At 43.5% G+C, this 16,803-nt stretch overlaps 4 protein-coding genes across 4 annotated transcripts; 2 read left to right on the top strand and 2 right to left on the bottom strand.

Moving 5' to 3' along the window:
- Positions 1-3,056: 3,056 nt before the first annotated feature.
- Positions 3,057-5,184, bottom strand: LOC137941628 (cytochrome P450 78A7-like). The gene is made up of 2 exons (XM_068787120.1): positions 4,091-5,184; positions 3,057-3,959 (listed from the first exon to the last, which is right to left on the bottom strand). The coding sequence occupies exons 1-2, from the start codon at positions 5,096-5,098 to the stop codon at positions 3,327-3,329; spliced, it is 1,641 nt and encodes a 546-aa protein (XP_068643221.1). The 5' UTR covers positions 5,099-5,184; the 3' UTR covers positions 3,057-3,326.
- Positions 5,185-8,028: 2,844 nt separating this feature from the next.
- Positions 8,029-11,833, top strand: LOC137941859 (F-box/kelch-repeat protein SKIP6). Its single transcript, XM_068787464.1, has 2 exons — positions 8,029-9,216; positions 11,761-11,833. Exon 1 carries the CDS (start codon positions 8,106-8,108, stop codon positions 9,192-9,194), a length of 1,089 nt encoding a protein of 362 aa, XP_068643565.1. The 5' UTR covers positions 8,029-8,105; the 3' UTR covers positions 9,195-9,216; positions 11,761-11,833.
- Positions 11,834-11,908: 75 nt separating this feature from the next.
- On the top strand, positions 11,909-14,369 carry LOC137941858 (uncharacterized oxidoreductase At4g09670-like). Its single transcript, XM_068787463.1, has 2 exons — positions 11,909-13,498; positions 13,587-14,369. The coding sequence occupies exons 1-2, from the start codon at positions 13,034-13,036 to the stop codon at positions 14,208-14,210; spliced, it is 1,089 nt and encodes a 362-aa protein (XP_068643564.1). The 5' UTR covers positions 11,909-13,033; the 3' UTR covers positions 14,211-14,369.
- A 321-nt stretch (positions 14,370-14,690) lies between these two features.
- LOC137941860 (uncharacterized oxidoreductase At4g09670) lies at positions 14,691-16,638 on the bottom strand. Its single transcript, XM_068787466.1, has 2 exons — positions 16,073-16,638; positions 14,691-15,527 (listed from the first exon to the last, which is right to left on the bottom strand). Exons 1-2 carry the CDS (start codon positions 16,532-16,534, stop codon positions 14,925-14,927), a joined length of 1,065 nt encoding a protein of 354 aa, XP_068643567.1. The 5' UTR covers positions 16,535-16,638; the 3' UTR covers positions 14,691-14,924.
- Between the last annotated feature and the right edge of the window lie 165 nt (positions 16,639-16,803).

The following is a 16,803-nucleotide window of genomic DNA, read 5'->3' on the forward strand; positions in this document are numbered from 1 at the left end:
AGCGAAACTCAGAGATGTAAATAAAATAAAATAAAATGCAACTCAGCTTTCCTGTATACTGTATCAGGTACGCGTTTGTTCATTCCTACTCGTCTCTGTCAGTCCAAAGCAATCTCCCCCATCATATCTCCCCCAAAAGCGCCCTCCACAATTCAAAGCACCAAAAACAGTTGGCACTGAACATTCTCACCTTCAGAAGCTTATCAACAGATTCAGATTTTCTAGATAAGGAATTCATTTTAATAAAAAAAAGGAGACGCAGACGGAGACTCTGAAATAAAAAAATAAAATAAAAAGAAGAAGAAGAAGAAGAAGAAGGTCCCTCTCCCCTTTAACTTAGAACCGTTGGTTGCCTCCCTTTCCATCTTTTCCTTTCGTTTTTCTGCAATTTCTGACGGAGAAGAGGCGAAAGAAAACAAACCCTAGATTTGGGCGGTGCCCGACTGGTCATGGAAGCCATTTATCTATTTGCACTTTAGGAGGGATAATCCTAGGTTAACGACCAGAGATGACTAGTCTTCGTTGTGGTCTAAATCATGTCTAAGTCAAGTAAAACAGGCACCAATCTTTTTACCTACTTGCATGTTTTCTAATGTTTTGGTGGTGTTGTATAATGACTCTTTGGCCACTAATAGCTGTTTAAGTGATGTTTAAGTAATTGCTTTATCTGTGAGTCTCTCAATGCAGACCACTTAGAGGTCAAACTAGCCTTTGTATCGATATCGACCATCGTATTAGTCCTTGACATCTTATATAACCTACTATAATTACCTATCTCAGCCACTCCATGTTTGATTAATACATATTCATTAGGCCAAAAGTTACTCAGTTAGAGTAATTTGAAGTAGCTAAAACTAGATTTGCTTTTTGAACCTAGCATAACCTATATTTTTGGTACATATCAATGATACAAATCGACCGAAAGTTACTCAAAGTTGGAGTTATTTGAAGTAGCTAAAACTAGATTTACTTCTCAAATACAATAGGGTTAAATGATCTAGATAATATAACATTACTTATTTTGGCTGCTCGATCATAGTATCCGGTCCAAAGTTACTAAAAGTTAGAGTGACTTAAAGTACTAGTTAAAACTAGATTTATTTCACATATAGAAGAGGTTTCGATTTATATATATAACCTATTATAGCCTATTTTGGACGATTAATGTCGATTAATTTATATCAACAGTAGAAGAAACCATAGTATCTGCAAACAATTACTCAAAGTTGGAGTTACTTGAAGTAACTAAAACCAGATTTGTTTCTCATTAAAATAGGTTTAAATGTATGTTGAACTCAAATTTGATCCAAAATTGAACTCATTTAAACTCAAGTTCAAACTTGAATAGGTACAAACTTGGTTCGACTCGATGATACCCCTACTAGCAATATAACATATTTTTACCACTAGACTATTGTATTGGTCGAAAGTTACTTAAAGTTGGAGTTTCTTTGAAACTAGATTTGTTTCTCATATAAATTAAATAGGTTTAAATCTTTATAGCCTATTTCAGTCAATCAAGTACATCTGGTTACGATATGAGTAACCATAGTAATGTCGGAAAAAACAAGAAGCAAACCACGAACTAGTAGGATATGACGTATACATGTAGATAAAAAGCAAAATGCCCGTCATTGTAGACGATATAATCTTTTGACTTTCGGTAATTAAATTAATGAATTAGTTCTTAATCTTTTGCAAAGTGTCTTCCCAATTGGATTAAATTAATCAATTGTGGTTTGTTTACAATTAAAAGTGTCTTTAGAATCTAGAGAATGATTCCTCCGGTGGTATCCCCCCATGACACATCTGAGCTGTACATATCCTCAGTCATCACTCGCCTAGTCCAGACTCGAGGGTCCGGACTAGACTCTCGAGTCTGGACTCAGCCTCACCTTCTCTCTCTTTCTCCTTTCCAAAACCTAACAGTGTGGACCTCTGTCTTTTTTCGCATTGTCCTTGGCTCAAGTCAAGTCCTTTCAGTGACCTGAACGAGGAGCCAGTTGTCGGTTGGCTGCCATGCTGTTCTTGAAAGACTGACCTGACCTCCAAGTCAAACATTCGAAGAACAAACTGTTAATAAACATTTACAAGAAATGTCAAAGCTGGTTTTACTCGGTCAAAACGTCACTGAATCAAAAAATTTAGAAGAACGAAATTGAAATTTTTTAAACAGAGCTTCCCTTTCGATGATCTGAAGAAGGGGACAGCGAAGATCTCCAGATTGTGATCTTCGTTTCTCCGTCTTCCTTTTTTTCTAGGTTGATGCCCAAATTATTGTCTGGACGGCAGAGGATTGCCCTATCACATCCAGAGAAAAGTGAGAACGAAGGGACGTAAGTTGGAATAGGGAATCGACACGTTTTCGTAGGAGGGCCGACCATATTTCATGCAATGGGGGTATCATGGTACAGAACTACAGATTACGTAGCGTTTACAGTTAAAATTTTGGATCGTCCTTAGTTCAGAGGCACCCAGAAATTATTTTTGTGAGAAAATTTTGCTGCAGCTTACTGCAAAGATTTGTATCGAGAGTGTAGACGGCCGACTTCGAGGCTTCCCTCTGCTGCGCGTCAGTGGAGGAAACAGAATTTTATTAGTTTAGAAGACTGTGAAGATGACCTCACGGATGTGAATAACGGCAAGCTGAGGTAAAAAACTCCTCCTCCGCCCACTTGCCGACCACGTGAAATTCTCAGTTTTTGTTTCTTCGATCTCTTGTCTTTTCCATTCTTCACTTCCGCCAAAGCCCATTCTAATCAATTCTCTTTAGCTCTTGTTTCTTGTAATAAAGACTGCAGATTCCTTTGTTCCTGAGTTGTTTTTTGTCGAAACCTGGAAAGGTGGAAGAAGAGAAGAGAAGATGCAAGAACCAGGAGCTGGCTGAAACCAGCTGTTACGTATTGATTACCGGAACGCGTCTTGCCAATGGCCATACATGTAGAAATATCTAATGCATGCGTAACAGAGGAATCACATTACACGCTGAAGCTACGTGCACTTGACGTTTTTTTTTATCATTTTCACGTAAGATTAGAAGCTGAATGCAGGGAATTTTCAACACACTTGCTTTATTCATCTCTCTCTATATGAAACCCTAATCGACTCCCGGAAAGATCCAAAACCCGGGAGTTACAAAGACTTGTTTCTCTAACATGGCCGTCATATCCGATTCGTACCAGACACGAAGAAGAAGAAGAACAACAACAACAACAACAACAAAGAAGAAAAACAAACCCAAGAGCGAAAAAACTGGAGAATTATACTCCATTATAAAACCGTAAACATGGTTGTTCTTATGTTTACGGTTTTTCTAATGGAAGACTCTAAAACGACACAGCAGCGTTTCTCGGAACAGCAACGGCATGGAGAGGCTTCTTCATCTCGCAGGACAGTTTCAAGACTTCGCCCAGATCAATGGGATGTTGTTCTGCTGGAACCCATTTGAAGTGGTGAACAAGTTTCGCGATCCAGAGGTTTACAGTGGCGAGGCCGAGATTCTTTCCGGGACAAACCCTCCTGCCGGCGCCGAACGGTGCGAGCCTCAGATCGTTGCCCCGAACGTCGACGTTCTCGCCGCCAGCGGACGGCAGGAACCGGTCTGGGTTGAACTGGAGGGGGTTGGTCCATACCTTCTCGTCGTGAGTGATGGCCCACATGTTGACCATCGCCGTGGTCCGCGCGGGGATGACCATGCCGTTGCTGAGATGGACGTCTGACGTGGAGAGCCGGGCCCAGGAGAGGAGTGGACCCGGCGGGTGGACCCGAAGGGATTCCTTCACGACGGCTTGGAGGTATGGGAGCTTTGCCATGTCAGCGTCTGTGACGCCCCTGGACGGACCCACCACCGTGTCGAGCTCCTCTTGGAGCTTGGCTTGGATGTCTTGGTTGAGAACGAGCTCCGCCATTGCCCATTCAGTCAGAAGAGCCGTCGTATCGGTGCCTCGGTAAATCAATTCCTGAAAATCGATCGAATTCGGACAGTTTCAGTAAGACTTTTAGTGGTGTGAAAGAGAGAAAAGCGATCATCGGCTTGTATATAATAAACTCACGAAGCATTTTAATATAAGAAAAAGCGAAAGAACCTCACCCACAGGACTGCCACCATGTCATCTTCTTCTAGTTTCTCTGCGCCGTCAAAGGACAGTAAAACATCAACGAAATCAAATACACCGTCCTCATGTTTATTAAAAGCTTTCGCTTTATGCTCGTCAATGATCCCTTTCACAAGCTTTTGGACTCGAGGAACGAGTGCAGCACATCTTTTACTGATGCCGAAAGGGTCGTGAAACCAGTTCAGCCATGGCAGAAAGTCGGACCAGTTGAAAGCACCCAGAAGCTCGAACCCTTCTTTCACCATCTCTTTCAGCTCCCGCGCCTCCTCGCTGTCACCCTCAGGGTCGTAACGTTTCCCGAACACACTACCCATGAAGTTATTGAGTGCAGCTGCCTGCAGGTGCGGCCTCAGGAGAACAACCCCGAGGGAGGACTGCTCCCGAGCGACGGAAGCCAACATGGCGAGGCTGTCTTTCTGACGACCAGCCTCATGGGCTAAGATGCGACAAGGGGAGAAGAGGTGGGACGAAGCAACCCTTCGCAGCATCCGCCAGTACTCCCCGTTGGGCGCGAAGCCAATAGCCCGTGCGAACATGAGCTGCTTGGCCGACTCCTTTAGGGGACGGTCAGCAAAGTGAGGGGAGGTGAGGATCTCTTTAGCTGTGACTGGATCCGAAGACACGACGAACGGAGTTGATCCAAGGCTGAAAGCCATCAGCTTGGTGGCCGCTCGGGAGGAAGTCATGGCAGCAAGCGAACGATGCGCCAACCCATGACTCAGAGCGAAGAGACTCCCGAAAACAGGCAAGCCTCGAGCCCCGGGAATGGCAACGCGACCGATCTGGTTGCGCCCGTTCTTCCAGGCAGTGCCACCGGCGGCGAAAGCCCAGGAGAGGACCGCAACAGAAAGAAACGCCAGCAAAACCGCTACCACAACAAGACTATCGAACAAGTTAGCCGTTCCTAAAAAGGCCGGGAGAGTGAAAACCCACCAGCTCGTATCTTTCGAAGAACCCACACCCATACCGAAACCCACCTCCATGAAAGCCAAAAATATAAAGCTAGAGCTACCCAAACTGAATAGAGAAGAAGAAGAGGAAACGTCAGAAACACAAAGGGAAGAGAAGAGAACCGATACCAGTGAGGTGAAGAAGGAGACGGGTTTACAAACCTTATATAGACTTGCGAATCGTCGTGATTTAATAGAAATGATTAATGACAGGGATTATTAACGCTGTAGCCAGCGAAAGAGCCGAGCCTCCATTAATTGCAAGTAGTTTAACTGATTACAGTCGGAGACTTAAAAATACTATACTACCCTCGGTGGAAAAGCAATTTCACATGCAAGTCCACGAAACTAAGGCTTTCGAAATTACACCGACTACCGATTGTGAATCCGTATAAAAAACCTTGGTGGATTCATTATAGTTAGACTGCAACATCTTATCTTAGGCCGATACATTCCTTAAATTCAGGGTATCGATCGGAATGTCCGACCCAGTGAGCTAACTCACAGCTCACCCGGGTCAGCCCAATTTTAGAAAGGGACGGGTTCGATCATAGAATCATACTTACCTCTTATATTTTGAGCAACTCACAATTTAAGGAATGTATTGGCCTATACCAGATACATAGAGGGGGTTAGTCAACAAAATAAAATTTTGATCTTCATCTTCATCTTCGTCTTATGTATCTACATGATCTTCATCTTTGAAATGGGTATTAGTGTGGACAACTTCATCTTCGAAATCTTTGAAATAGGGTGTTAGTGTAGACAACTTCATCTTCATCTTCATCTTCATCTTAGAAATTTAAAATAATTGATTTTAATAATCATAAAAATAAACTAATTAAACCAAAGTGTTTGAGTTAACAATATTTTAATTACCACTATTAAATCACTAATACAATAGAGTAAATAAAAAAATTATGATTAATGAATAAAAAATATTATATTAATAACATAAGATAGATTTGCATTGTATTAATTAATAATATATAATATATTTTGACATAGCAGATCTGAACTCTGTTAGTATATACTGGACTGAATCAACCTATTTCGCAGGTAAATCGGGTCGGGACGGGTTCTGTGGTTCATCACTGCCATCCCTGATCCCAGAGGTGTTTCACTCAAGAAATCGTCTCTCCGTCTCCTGTTGTCAATAATCGAAATGTTGAATCAGTAAATAGAGTTCAATCTCTTAAACACGGTTTCCATTAAAATGGTGTCAAGTTACAAACATGGCATAGATGAGACCCAGAAACAAATGACAAGTTTTAATTCCCACAACAATAAGTAGGTTCCTATAGTTGAACTTGCCTGTGACCTCGTTCCCACCAGAATTTCTTTGCAAGTATCAGGAGCATCTATGAGCCTTGTTTCCATGTAAGAAATGTTGTTGGTTGATTCGATTCCTCGTACTTGAGCCTACTTAATGGTGTGAGGCGAATGAAAAAAAAATTGGAGTCACTTTCACAGAAGCATTAAAATAACCAGTAAAGCTCGGAAGCGAGAGATTCATCGAGCAAGGATTTCTAATTTTCTTCTTATTTTTTCCTTTTTTCGCTAGAAAATCTGTTGCTCTTTCATGCTCAAAAAAATCATAGCTGGTAGAAGCATAAAATACAAGATTTAGTTAAACAATTCCAAAATAGGAAATTACCGGATCTTCCCCTATGCCTAAATTTCTTCAAATTTGCAATTTCTCGGCGCTGGAAACTCGAACACCGGATCTTTTGACGGAATCAAACAAAGAGATGACACTCTTTCTTTGATGCATCGGCTTGGAGAGCTCCTCTTCGACATTGATTTCAACGTCGCAGAGTCCGATTTCCACGAGACGGAAACCTAGTTTTTCTCCAACTCTTGAAGCGGTTTTGCAATCCCAGAAATTATGAGACCGAGGGAATTGGTTGAGTCTCGCCCTGTACTGAGGTAGAAATTCCTGCTCCGAGGAACAAGCCATGGCCACGATCGCATCCGTGTTGGGATTTGTCACGTGCGCTGTGATTCTGCGGCAACTCACCAGCAGTCTCAGGAGATGCAAGGTAGTCGGAGGCGCACCCAAATCGGAAGGTATTTTCGGGGGAAAGGAGACTAGCCAGAGAGAGAAGGGAGTGGGAGGTTGAAAGGGAGAAGAGAGGGAGAAGACAGAGAAGAAAGGGAGGTCGGGAGGGAATAGAGAGAGAGAAGCGAGAGAGAGCGAGTTCGAGAGAAGAGAGGGAGTCACAGAGACGAGAGAGGGGGTGCGAGAGAGAGGGCGAGGCCGAGAGAAGACCAAGAGTTGAGGCCAGAGACGAGAGGGAACTGAGAAGGTGGCCGAGATCAACGTCGGGGGCGCAGGGAGACGAGAGAGGGAAGGGAGTGCGGGAGAGAGGAAGAAAAAAGAAAAATGACGACGCGCAATTGGGGGGTGCGAGGAGAGAGAGGGAAAAATACGAGCGTTGCCCGTCCTTCAATTCGAAGAAGATAAAAAAAGGCCTTCTTCCACATGATTGAAATTAAACCGTGGAGATGAAGGACCCCTTCATCCCTTGCATCGAGATGAAGCTTCATCTGCACTCCACTAACGACTTCAAGTGTTGAAGGGCGTTATGTGGTTGGAGATCATCTCGTTCTTCAAGTTGACTAATCCCCCGTATATGAATTCAAGGTATCCATCATTAGTGTTCAACCGAGCGAGGCAACTTACGACTCAACCGGGTCAACCCAAATTTAGAAAGGGCGGGTTCGATCATAGAGTCAAGACAACTCTTACATTTTGGGTAACTCAGAAATTTACGAACTAAAGTTGTGATATATATCCATTTGTCAAGATCAAAATGTCCACCCCACCCAGCTTTCTGGGCCATTAGTGGAAGCTGACCCATAACTATATTGGCCCGGTCCACCACAGAGAGACTAGCGGACAGCGACAGAACGTCGGCGAGGGATTGGGAAGTGCAAAAGTTCATCCCAACACTCTATTTTTGAGGATTCTGTGTCTGAGGCCTCTGGCGTCCTCTTCGTCATCTGATCGCCGCTGTAGAACGCTGGAAAGGGCTCCATGAATCAGCTCTCCCTCCAAGCTACAGCTGACGCTTCTTGTCTTATTTTTCCGAATCTCCCCAATGACGTATCCCTCCAGATTTTAGCCCGTACTCCTCGTTGTTCTCACGGAAATCTTTCTCTCGTCTCTCGATCATGGAGATCGGCTCTGAAGTCACCTCACCTTTTCTTTACTCGCTCAGTCATCGGCTGCTGCGACCAGTTGATTTTCATTGCCCTCCGAATACATAATTCGTCCTTCAAATGGTTTCTCCTCGATCGGAGCCTCCGGCGCCTAAACAGAAACTCGGTGTTTCTGCGTCCTATACCTCCAATCCCCCTTTCTGCCGTTGGATCAGCGTGCGTCGTTCTTGGATCGAGGATTTACGTGATTGGCGGTTCTGTCGGGGAGATTCCCACATCCAATGTTTTGGTTTTTGATGCTCGATTTGATGAGTGGGAGAATGGACCCAAGCTGAAGGTAGCCAGAGAATTTGCCGCAGCAGGTGTTTTGAATGGAAAAATTTACGTCATTGGTGGCTGTTTGGTCGATTCATACGCTCGATCAACATCCTGGGCTGAGGTTTTTGATCCGGAGGTTGGGTCCTGGGCGCCAGTTCCAAGCCCCGTCGAAATCCGGGAGAGATGGATGCATGGGAGTGCCGTACTCAATGGTAAGATTTTTGCGATGGCTGATCGAGGAGGGGTTGTGTTTGATCCAAAGGAGTCTGTATGGAACGTTGTTCCGAAGAGGCTTGATTTGGGATGGCGAGGGAGAGCTGCTGTAGTTGATGGGATTCTTTATTGCTACGATTATTTGGGCAAGATTAGGGGGTACGATGCGAAGGAGGATAAATGGAAAGAATTGAAAGGAATTGATAAGGAATTACCCAAGTTTTTATGTGGGGCGACACTGGCCAACGTAGGTGGAAAGCTTAACGTGGTTTGGGAGAAGGGAAAGGGTAAAAGCTTGGAAATTTTATGTGCAGAAATCGAAGTCTATCAACAGGTCAGTGGGGAGTTAAGGGGATCAGTTGTTGGGTCGGAGGTGGTTTGGGATGTGCCTTACGGGTTTTCTATCGTACACTGCTTAGCTAGTGAATTGTGAGATCCTTGTTAAAAAAATTGAGGTACGAGTATACTATATTTAGCCAATTTTTGGTAAACTAAAACTGCACTTCCTCACTATTGGTTTAGTATTTTGTTCATGTACTGTTGCATTTCATTTCTTTCTTTCTTTTTATGGTTTTTCCATGTTCTGTCATGCATTTGATTACGATTGATTATGCTCGTATTGAATCTTTAAAGGAAATATGAGGGCGCTGCATATTGAACTTACTGGGATAAGTACTTCATACCGGGAAGTTTGAATTCTTTTTTGAATTGTGTTGGGCGGAGGGTAATAATATCCACCCAATGGAGCAGCACCAACTTCTTTGTGTTTGCTTTGCTTTTTGCCACTGCCCATATTTGGGGAGGAAGGAACAAAAAGAGTTTGAAGTCAGATAGTCTGCTGGGTTTTTAAACACACAACTTATGTGATCATCTTTTCCAAAGTAATTATCAAGGAGGCTGTGCGGAGTATCACTAGTTATTCTTTGACTACTAATTTCCTGGAAGAACTAATCAAGTAACTCCTGCAATAAAATACGTACTCATTGTTATAGAGAGCTTGTAGGAGGTGTTTGAACATTGGACTGGCACTAGTGGATTTGGAAAAGATTTTAAGTTTGCCAATCGGGCTTGTTGATAAGTTGGCAGCCTCCATACTTGAGGGAATTTAATTAGACCAAATCTCTTTGACTGACCCCCCACTACAGCTCAAATTAAAGGCAACAACTTTGTCATTTTGAGCAAACGCTGGCCTTGTGCTATATAAAAGCTCGTGAGTAACATCAACATTGATGAAAAGTAGTAGTAGTTGAGTCTTAAACTGTTTTTTGAATGGTAGTAGGTAGCCAGTCATTGGTCTTCTGCTGTTGCTGAGTTTTCTGTGCATCTATTTGTTATGCAATAACGAAAGGGCTTCATGATGTTCACCATTGACTAGATCATGAGGCATCAGCTTTGATGAATTGAATTTTTAGTGGAGCTTTATTTTCCTGGATTACTGGGTTATACGGTGTAGATATGGACATTATTTTTTAATGTAGTCATCATGCTCCCATGTTGGGATTTTTAGATACATACAGGTGCAAGGTAAGTTCTGATTATATCAAAATCAGGAATATCTATAGAAGAAGAAAAACAACTGGCAGTATATTCCACAGGCCAGCAAAAAGAAAAACAAGAAGAGGGGAAAAAAAAAAAACTTATCTTTTTTCCAAGCTTGGATAGCATCCAACCAATCCCATTTTGTTATGAGACTTGCATAACATTCTATGTTGGAATGAGAAGTAACATTGACCTTGACACCTAAGGCCGTTTGGTCTAGTGGTATTCTCTTTACATCAGGTGTATCAGGTCGCAAGTTCGAATTGCGCCACACCCCTCTCAAAAAAAAAAAAAAACATTGACCTTGACACTTATGCGGAATTGAAGGAAAATTTAAATGGAGGGATGATGCATGTTATTAATTATCCCATGTATCGTCTGATCTGAGCCTAGAATGACCAAATGCCATTAAAAGCCTGGAGGACTTGGAAGGAAAACTAAATTATAGTTCAGGAGAAGGCTTTGAAATTTGATCTTTATGATGTTAAAGAGTGTCACAGAAAGAACTACTTAAGTTCTTCCATCCTTGGAATTGAACGAGCTTGTTGAAGAAACTATATCAAAGAGTTTAAAATGAGTGTCATGTTGAGCATTTTTCACAATCTTTAGGGATTCTAAGGTTAATCTCATGTAATGCAAGTCTCACAAGATAAGCAAGCTCAAAGGAAAAAGTTAGAATAAAAGAAGATGTTTCTTAGTTGTGTTTTGTCTCTTTATATTTCATTGAGCAAATATTTTGGATGTAATTGGGCAATTAGGAAAGTAAAGTTAGATCGTAATTAGTTAACTTTTTTTCTTCTTAATATATAGCTGTCTAGAGGAGGAAGAACATATAACAGAAGTTCTTTCTCTCCTCTGATTGTGTCCAAACGTGCTTTCTTCTCTCCTTTCTCTCTATGTTCCTCCCTTCCTAAAACATACCCAACTTATGAAATTTAACAAAACTGCTGGAAGGGATGCTCAAGTTAGGTAATTAAGATATTTCCTTGACTGATTTTGTTATCGCATGCCTATAACATCTCAGTGGTTGGAAAGGAGACGGGTATTCAAGTAATACAAGGGAATCGAAATGAATTTAGCATACCTATTTCAGTAATATGGAAATAGAAAAGAGGTTGGAGTGGAAGTCATGGTCAACTAAAGCACAAGTCTCATCCATAATTCAGCCTATGCTTTGAGGCTCACAAGATTTGGCCTGCATTGGTGCCTGGGGCCTCTAGACATGCCATAACTTCTTTAAGTACCCATGTTCTCTTGTTCTCTTTAAAATCAGTGTCTTTTTTTTTCTCTCTGTAAATCTCTTTTGTCTTGTTTGCTGTTGATTAATATTTCAGCTGAGATTCAAAGAACTTTCCTCCGTTTCTCCTAGAGTGTTACTGGGAAGTGTGAAGTTGTAATATTTCTGAGCTGTCTTGGTGCATAGGTGCACTATCATAAAGAATCTTCTCGTACATCTGCAGGGTATTCTTTCGTGGTTATCATTCTCAAGCTTTTAAGGGTCTGTTTGGAAGCCCTAGAAAAAAAAATGAGAAGTTGACCAATATTATTTTTAAAAATAATTACTGAAAAAGATATAATGATCAAATTCTCCTTTTCTCTAACTATTTTTTGGAATAATAATGGTCAAATTCTCCTTTTCTTTTCTTTTCCATTGGGTTCAAACACCTTTGGTCCTCGGACATCTTGAAGGTAAATGAAGGAAGCGTGGGTGCGGTGTTGCTTCATGAACGGTGGGAGCTTTTGAGCACCATGTTCTTGGAAAGAGAACGAGGAACGTGATTATCTTATACTCATACAGCACAGGCACGGTCTCTAACTCCAACATGGGCAGGTACGAGACTCAAAATTGACCAATTTTGTGTCAAGCATATCAAATCAGCCTTGAGAAAAACCATATACAGGGAAGGGCCTCTGAATACCTTCGTATGTAAAAGGCGAATAAAGTATGACTAAGTTTGCTCTTTCTTCTTGTAAAGAGAGATGAAGTGAACTAATGAAGTGGAAAATGGTTAGTGTCTCCAGTATCTTTGCTACCTAAACAGATGCCGAAAATTTCTCATGTTGGTTAGGGCAAGTCTGAAGACAGTGAAAGTGTACGTTTAGGGGAGATAGAAACCAATCACCAACCTTGAGGTGAATGGGCTCCAAACAAAATAGGGCTGGGTTTCAATCTCCTCGAGGTGACAGTCTTCCTGGATAAAATTGTACAGGAAATCCCATCTCTGTTTTGGGTGCCAAAGGGGGACGATATAGTACAGATGCCTCGAGTCACAAAACCAAGGACACTGAACATTTCCAGAAACAGGCCACCGAAGCTGGACTCGCTGAAACTGATCTCTAAGCTCAGGAGGATCACCCACAGTGTAAGGACGATTCACGTTCCAACTCGAACAACACACGGTCAACTCGCCGAGTCGCAAATCATGCTCCAGGCACCCATCAGCACTCATCAAAGCCCACGGCCCTAAGCTTCTCCGCCATTAAAGACGTGGACAAACAAGAGCACTGCCCGTCTACATCTGCTCCAAATAACCTCCGCAGATCGACCGACCGACCAACCAACAAACCAACCAGATAAAGACAAGTTGAGCATCTGGATTTTCAGAGCCGCCCAGGTCTGTGTAAATATCCGAAGGACAGCGTGATAATTCCTTCCCTTTCCCGTCCTCGGCGAAACGTTCTGTCTCTTTCTCTCTTCGTCGTTCTCTCCAGACTCCAGAGCCTTTCCTTGCAATGGCGGAGATTCGTCCGGTTCGTTTCGGCATCATTGGCTGTGCCGAAATTGCCCGAAAGATGTCCCGGGCCATGAGCCTAACTCCCAATGCTACCGTCTCTGCCATCGGCAGTCGCCGTCTCGAGAAAGCGGTGAAATTCGCCGCCGACAACAACTTGCCGGCGTCGGTGAAGCTCTACGGGAGCTACGAAGACGTTCTCGACGACCCTGACGTCGATGCCGTGTACTTGCCCCTGCCAACGAGTATCCACGTCCGGTGGGCGGTGCTGGCCGCCGAGAAGAAGAAGCACGTCCTGCTGGAGAAGCCCGTCGCTCTGCATGTCACCGAGTTGGATCGGATACTGGAAGCTTGCGAAGCCAACCGGGTTCAGTTCATGGACTCCACCATGTGGCTGCACAACCCCAGAACCCGCATCATGAGAGACATCCTGTCCGATACAGAACGTTTTGGAGCCATCCAGTCGGTAAACACTTATATTTCTTCTCCTGTTTCGAAACGTTAACAATAACACCTTTCTCACGACTAGTGATTCACATTTCTGCTTCGACTAGATCCACAGCTCATCCTCGTTTTCTCCACCGCAAGAGTTCTTCGAGAAGAACATAAGGGTAAAACCAGACCTGGACGCCCTTGGTGCTCTTGGAGACGCGGGCTGGTACTGCATCAGTGCGATTTTATGGGCAGTCGATTACAGACTGCCGACCACAGTAACTTCTCTCCCAGCCGCTAAGCTCAATGAAGATGGAGTCATCTTGACCTGCGGAGCATCTCTGTTCTGGGAAGACAACAAGATCGCGACTTTCTACTGCTCTTTCCTTGCCCACGAATCCATGGACCTAGCCGTTCACGGAAGCCATGGTGCGCTTCACGTAACGGATTTTATTATCCCTTTTGTGGAGGACTCTGCATCGTTCACCATCTCGAGCAGAGCAGGTTTGGGGGTAGAAGATGGAATGCACCTGGGATGGGACAAGACGCCGGAGGAGATCAGAGTTGAGCTGCATATTCCTCAAGAAGCGCTGATGGTTCAGGAATTCGCCTGGCTGGTGGGGCACATTAGGGAAGGCGGCGAGGCCCCTGATAAAAAATGGCCTGAGGTCAGCAGGAAGACCCAGTTGGTGCTCGACGCTGTAGACAAATCGATTGCACTTGGGTACAAGCCAGTGGAGCTGTGAGAACAGAACCCTCAGAGACTTGGAGTTCTCTAATTTGTTTGAATGTCAGTTTTTCAATGTAGTACAAGGATTTCGCTCACTATATATATATATGTCGTATGAGGATTTCTTAAACAAAGCAGTAAGCATGGCTGTGTATACGTTAATCAAATATTTATATTGACAGAATTGAGTCTTCTTAACTGAGACTCCTGCTAATATGGAACAGATCAACCGAAACTATAGGAGATTTTTGAAATCTTATTCAGAAACTGATTTTCTTTCTCCCGGACGATCCTCTCGAGCAATCGTTTCCCAGGGAGAGCTGGACGTACAACTGGCTTTTACATTGTATCCACCTTGGCTGTAAGAACATATCAATTTCATTTTAACGATCTATGTTGGCTGAAACAGCATTCCCATTTCATGGTCTATCCCCCCCGTAGTTCTCCTGGAGTTGATCTCTTCAAAGAAAATTCAAAGTAAAATATCTGCACTGGATGCACTGACAAATAAACCCATGAAACTACCATAACTTCAAAAGATTAGGCCACTGGGATGATAGTAAACAGTAAAGGCAGTGTGAGGGTGAACCCGTACGGTACCAGTTTACTAGACACGGACGCCATAATAATAACAGTTCATCGATTGACATAAAAGACTAAATCCCACTTCCAACCAAAACACCAGATTACGAGCAACAGAGATCAGGTCTCGAGTGACTAGCCAGACAAATTAAGCCACAACCTCAATAGGCTCAAAACCCTTGTCTATGGAAGCCTTCACTGCATCAATGACCAGCTGGGTCTTCCGTGATATAGTAGCCCATTTCTTATCAACTTCGCTACTCGCCAGCCTTGAAAATTCCTTCACCATGAGAGCCTCCTGAGGCAATTCAGTTGTCACCACATGCTGGCTCGGTATTGGAAGCCAACCTGTGACCAATTCAGTGAAGCCGGACTCCATTGCCAAAGAGAACGAAGCATATTTTTCAGTGAATGGAATCACAAAGTCGTTGAGATGGAGAGTTCCATTCTTTCCGATAACAGTTACATCCATCGATAAATTGGCCAGGAACCCACAGTGGAAGGTTGCAACTTTCCCGTCTTCCCATAAAAAGGAAGCGCCGCAAGCCAGAATAACCCCTGAATTGTTGAAAACTGCCCCACGCAGGGCTGTCACCGATTTGGGTAGCTCATAATCTACCGCCCACAAGATTGCTCTGGTGCAATACCAGCCAGTATCCCCGAGACCTCCCAAAGCATCAAGATCAGGCTTTACACGGATGTCGTTCTCAAGAAAATCAGGGTCCGCAGAAAAGGTAAAAATAGTGTGAATCTGCCACACAAAGAAAAGATGATGTAAAATCATTCCATTGTAAAGTTATCCGAAATCATCAAACTAGAAAACGTATGTACCTATTTGCTTCTCCAATCAACCAAAAAGAAAGAAAAAGTTACTTCACTGTACAACAAAAGATGGAGATAGATCAAAGGTAAAAAGACTTCTCCCGTTGTGCTTAAGATAATTGAAACTGAAATCATGGTTTTAACTAACAGCTGAAGAATAGAACAACTATACCAGAAGTGACAATTGGCTACTAGAAGTTCGGAAATATGAATATACATGTAAAGGTGCACGTGTGCATAATGAACATCAGTAGCATCGGTTCAACATCGAACGTTCCAAACACAATTACACGGGAAATTCATCAAACATAAAACAGGTACACTGATCTGGTCTAAATCAGTCATACAGAAAAATCGCAGCATCCAGGTCTCCAAACCAGAAAGCTACATGAAATCTCACCAGAGCATCCAAAAATCCTACAGAACAATTGACTATTGGACTAAGACGAGAAAGGATAGTTCGAAAATTCTCACCGATTTTATCTCCCCAAATCGTGGATCCAACAAAGTTTCCCTCATCTTATTAGTCCTTGGATGATGCATCCACATAGTGGCGTCCATGAACTGAACGCCATTCGCCTCACAAGCCGCCAGAATCTGATCCAATTCGACCACGTTCAGCGCCACGGGCTTCTCCAGCAAGATATGCTTCTTCTTCTTAGCAGCCATCACCGCCCACCGGACGTGCAGGCTAGTCGGCAGCGGCACATAGACAGCATCGACAGTCTCATCATCAAGGACCGCCTCGTAGCTGCTGTAAATCGTTACAGAATCGTCGTACCGATTCTCGACGGCAAACCGCTTCGCCTTGTCGGCGGAGCGGCTGCCGATGGCGGCGATGGTGGCGTTCGGCGCGAGAGTAATCGCTCTCGACACCTTGCGCGCGATGTCGGCGCAGCCGAGAATGCCGAAGCGGATCGGACGGTTCTCCGCCATGGATGATCAAATTTCCGGCAGACGAAGTCAAGTCTCTCGTGCCTTCAGCGGTAAGTGACGATGAGGATAGAATGATACGGAGAATCGGGTCAATCGAGAGTGCTTACGAGCATAGGAAATTCGTCGATAATGATTGGCACTTGATTTCCCTAAATAATAAGAAATAGATTTCCACGCGTCTGATCGTAATTAGTGCTCACTTTCAAAAGGCCCGCGCGTCACTGGAAGATGGGAAACCGTTACAGAAAAGCGGGTTTTCTTTAGTGGTA

This window comes from Aristolochia californica, unplaced genomic scaffold (genome assembly GCF_029961685.1).
Source record: "Aristolochia californica isolate CCGP_79_NKW_82.1479 unplaced genomic scaffold, dmAriCali1.0.hap1 SCAF_9, whole genome shotgun sequence".
NCBI classification, from domain to species: Eukaryota; Viridiplantae; Streptophyta; class Magnoliopsida; order Piperales; family Aristolochiaceae; genus Aristolochia; species Aristolochia californica.

Coding starts and splice junctions, on each gene's coding strand:
- LOC137941628 (XM_068787120.1), bottom strand. CDS start 5,098: ATGGAGGTGGGTTTCGGTATGGGTGTGGGTTCTTCGAAAGATACGAGC. Junction 3,960..4,090: donor ACATGGTGGCAGTCCTGTGG/GTGAGGTTCTTT, acceptor ATCGATTTTCAG/GAATTGATTTACCGAGGCAC.
- LOC137941859 (XM_068787464.1), top strand. CDS start 8,106: ATGAATCAGCTCTCCCTCCAAGCTACAGCTGACGCTTCTTGTCTTATT.
- LOC137941858 (XM_068787463.1), top strand. CDS start 13,034: ATGGCGGAGATTCGTCCGGTTCGTTTCGGCATCATTGGCTGTGCCGAA. Junction 13,499..13,586: donor GTTTTGGAGCCATCCAGTCG/GTAAACACTTAT, acceptor TGCTTCGACTAG/ATCCACAGCTCATCCTCGTT.
- LOC137941860 (XM_068787466.1), bottom strand. CDS start 16,534: ATGGCGGAGAACCGTCCGATCCGCTTCGGCATTCTCGGCTGCGCCGAC. Junction 15,528..16,072: donor GATTTGGGGAGATAAAATCG/GTGAGAATTTTC, acceptor TTTGTGTGGCAG/ATTCACACTATTTTTACCTT.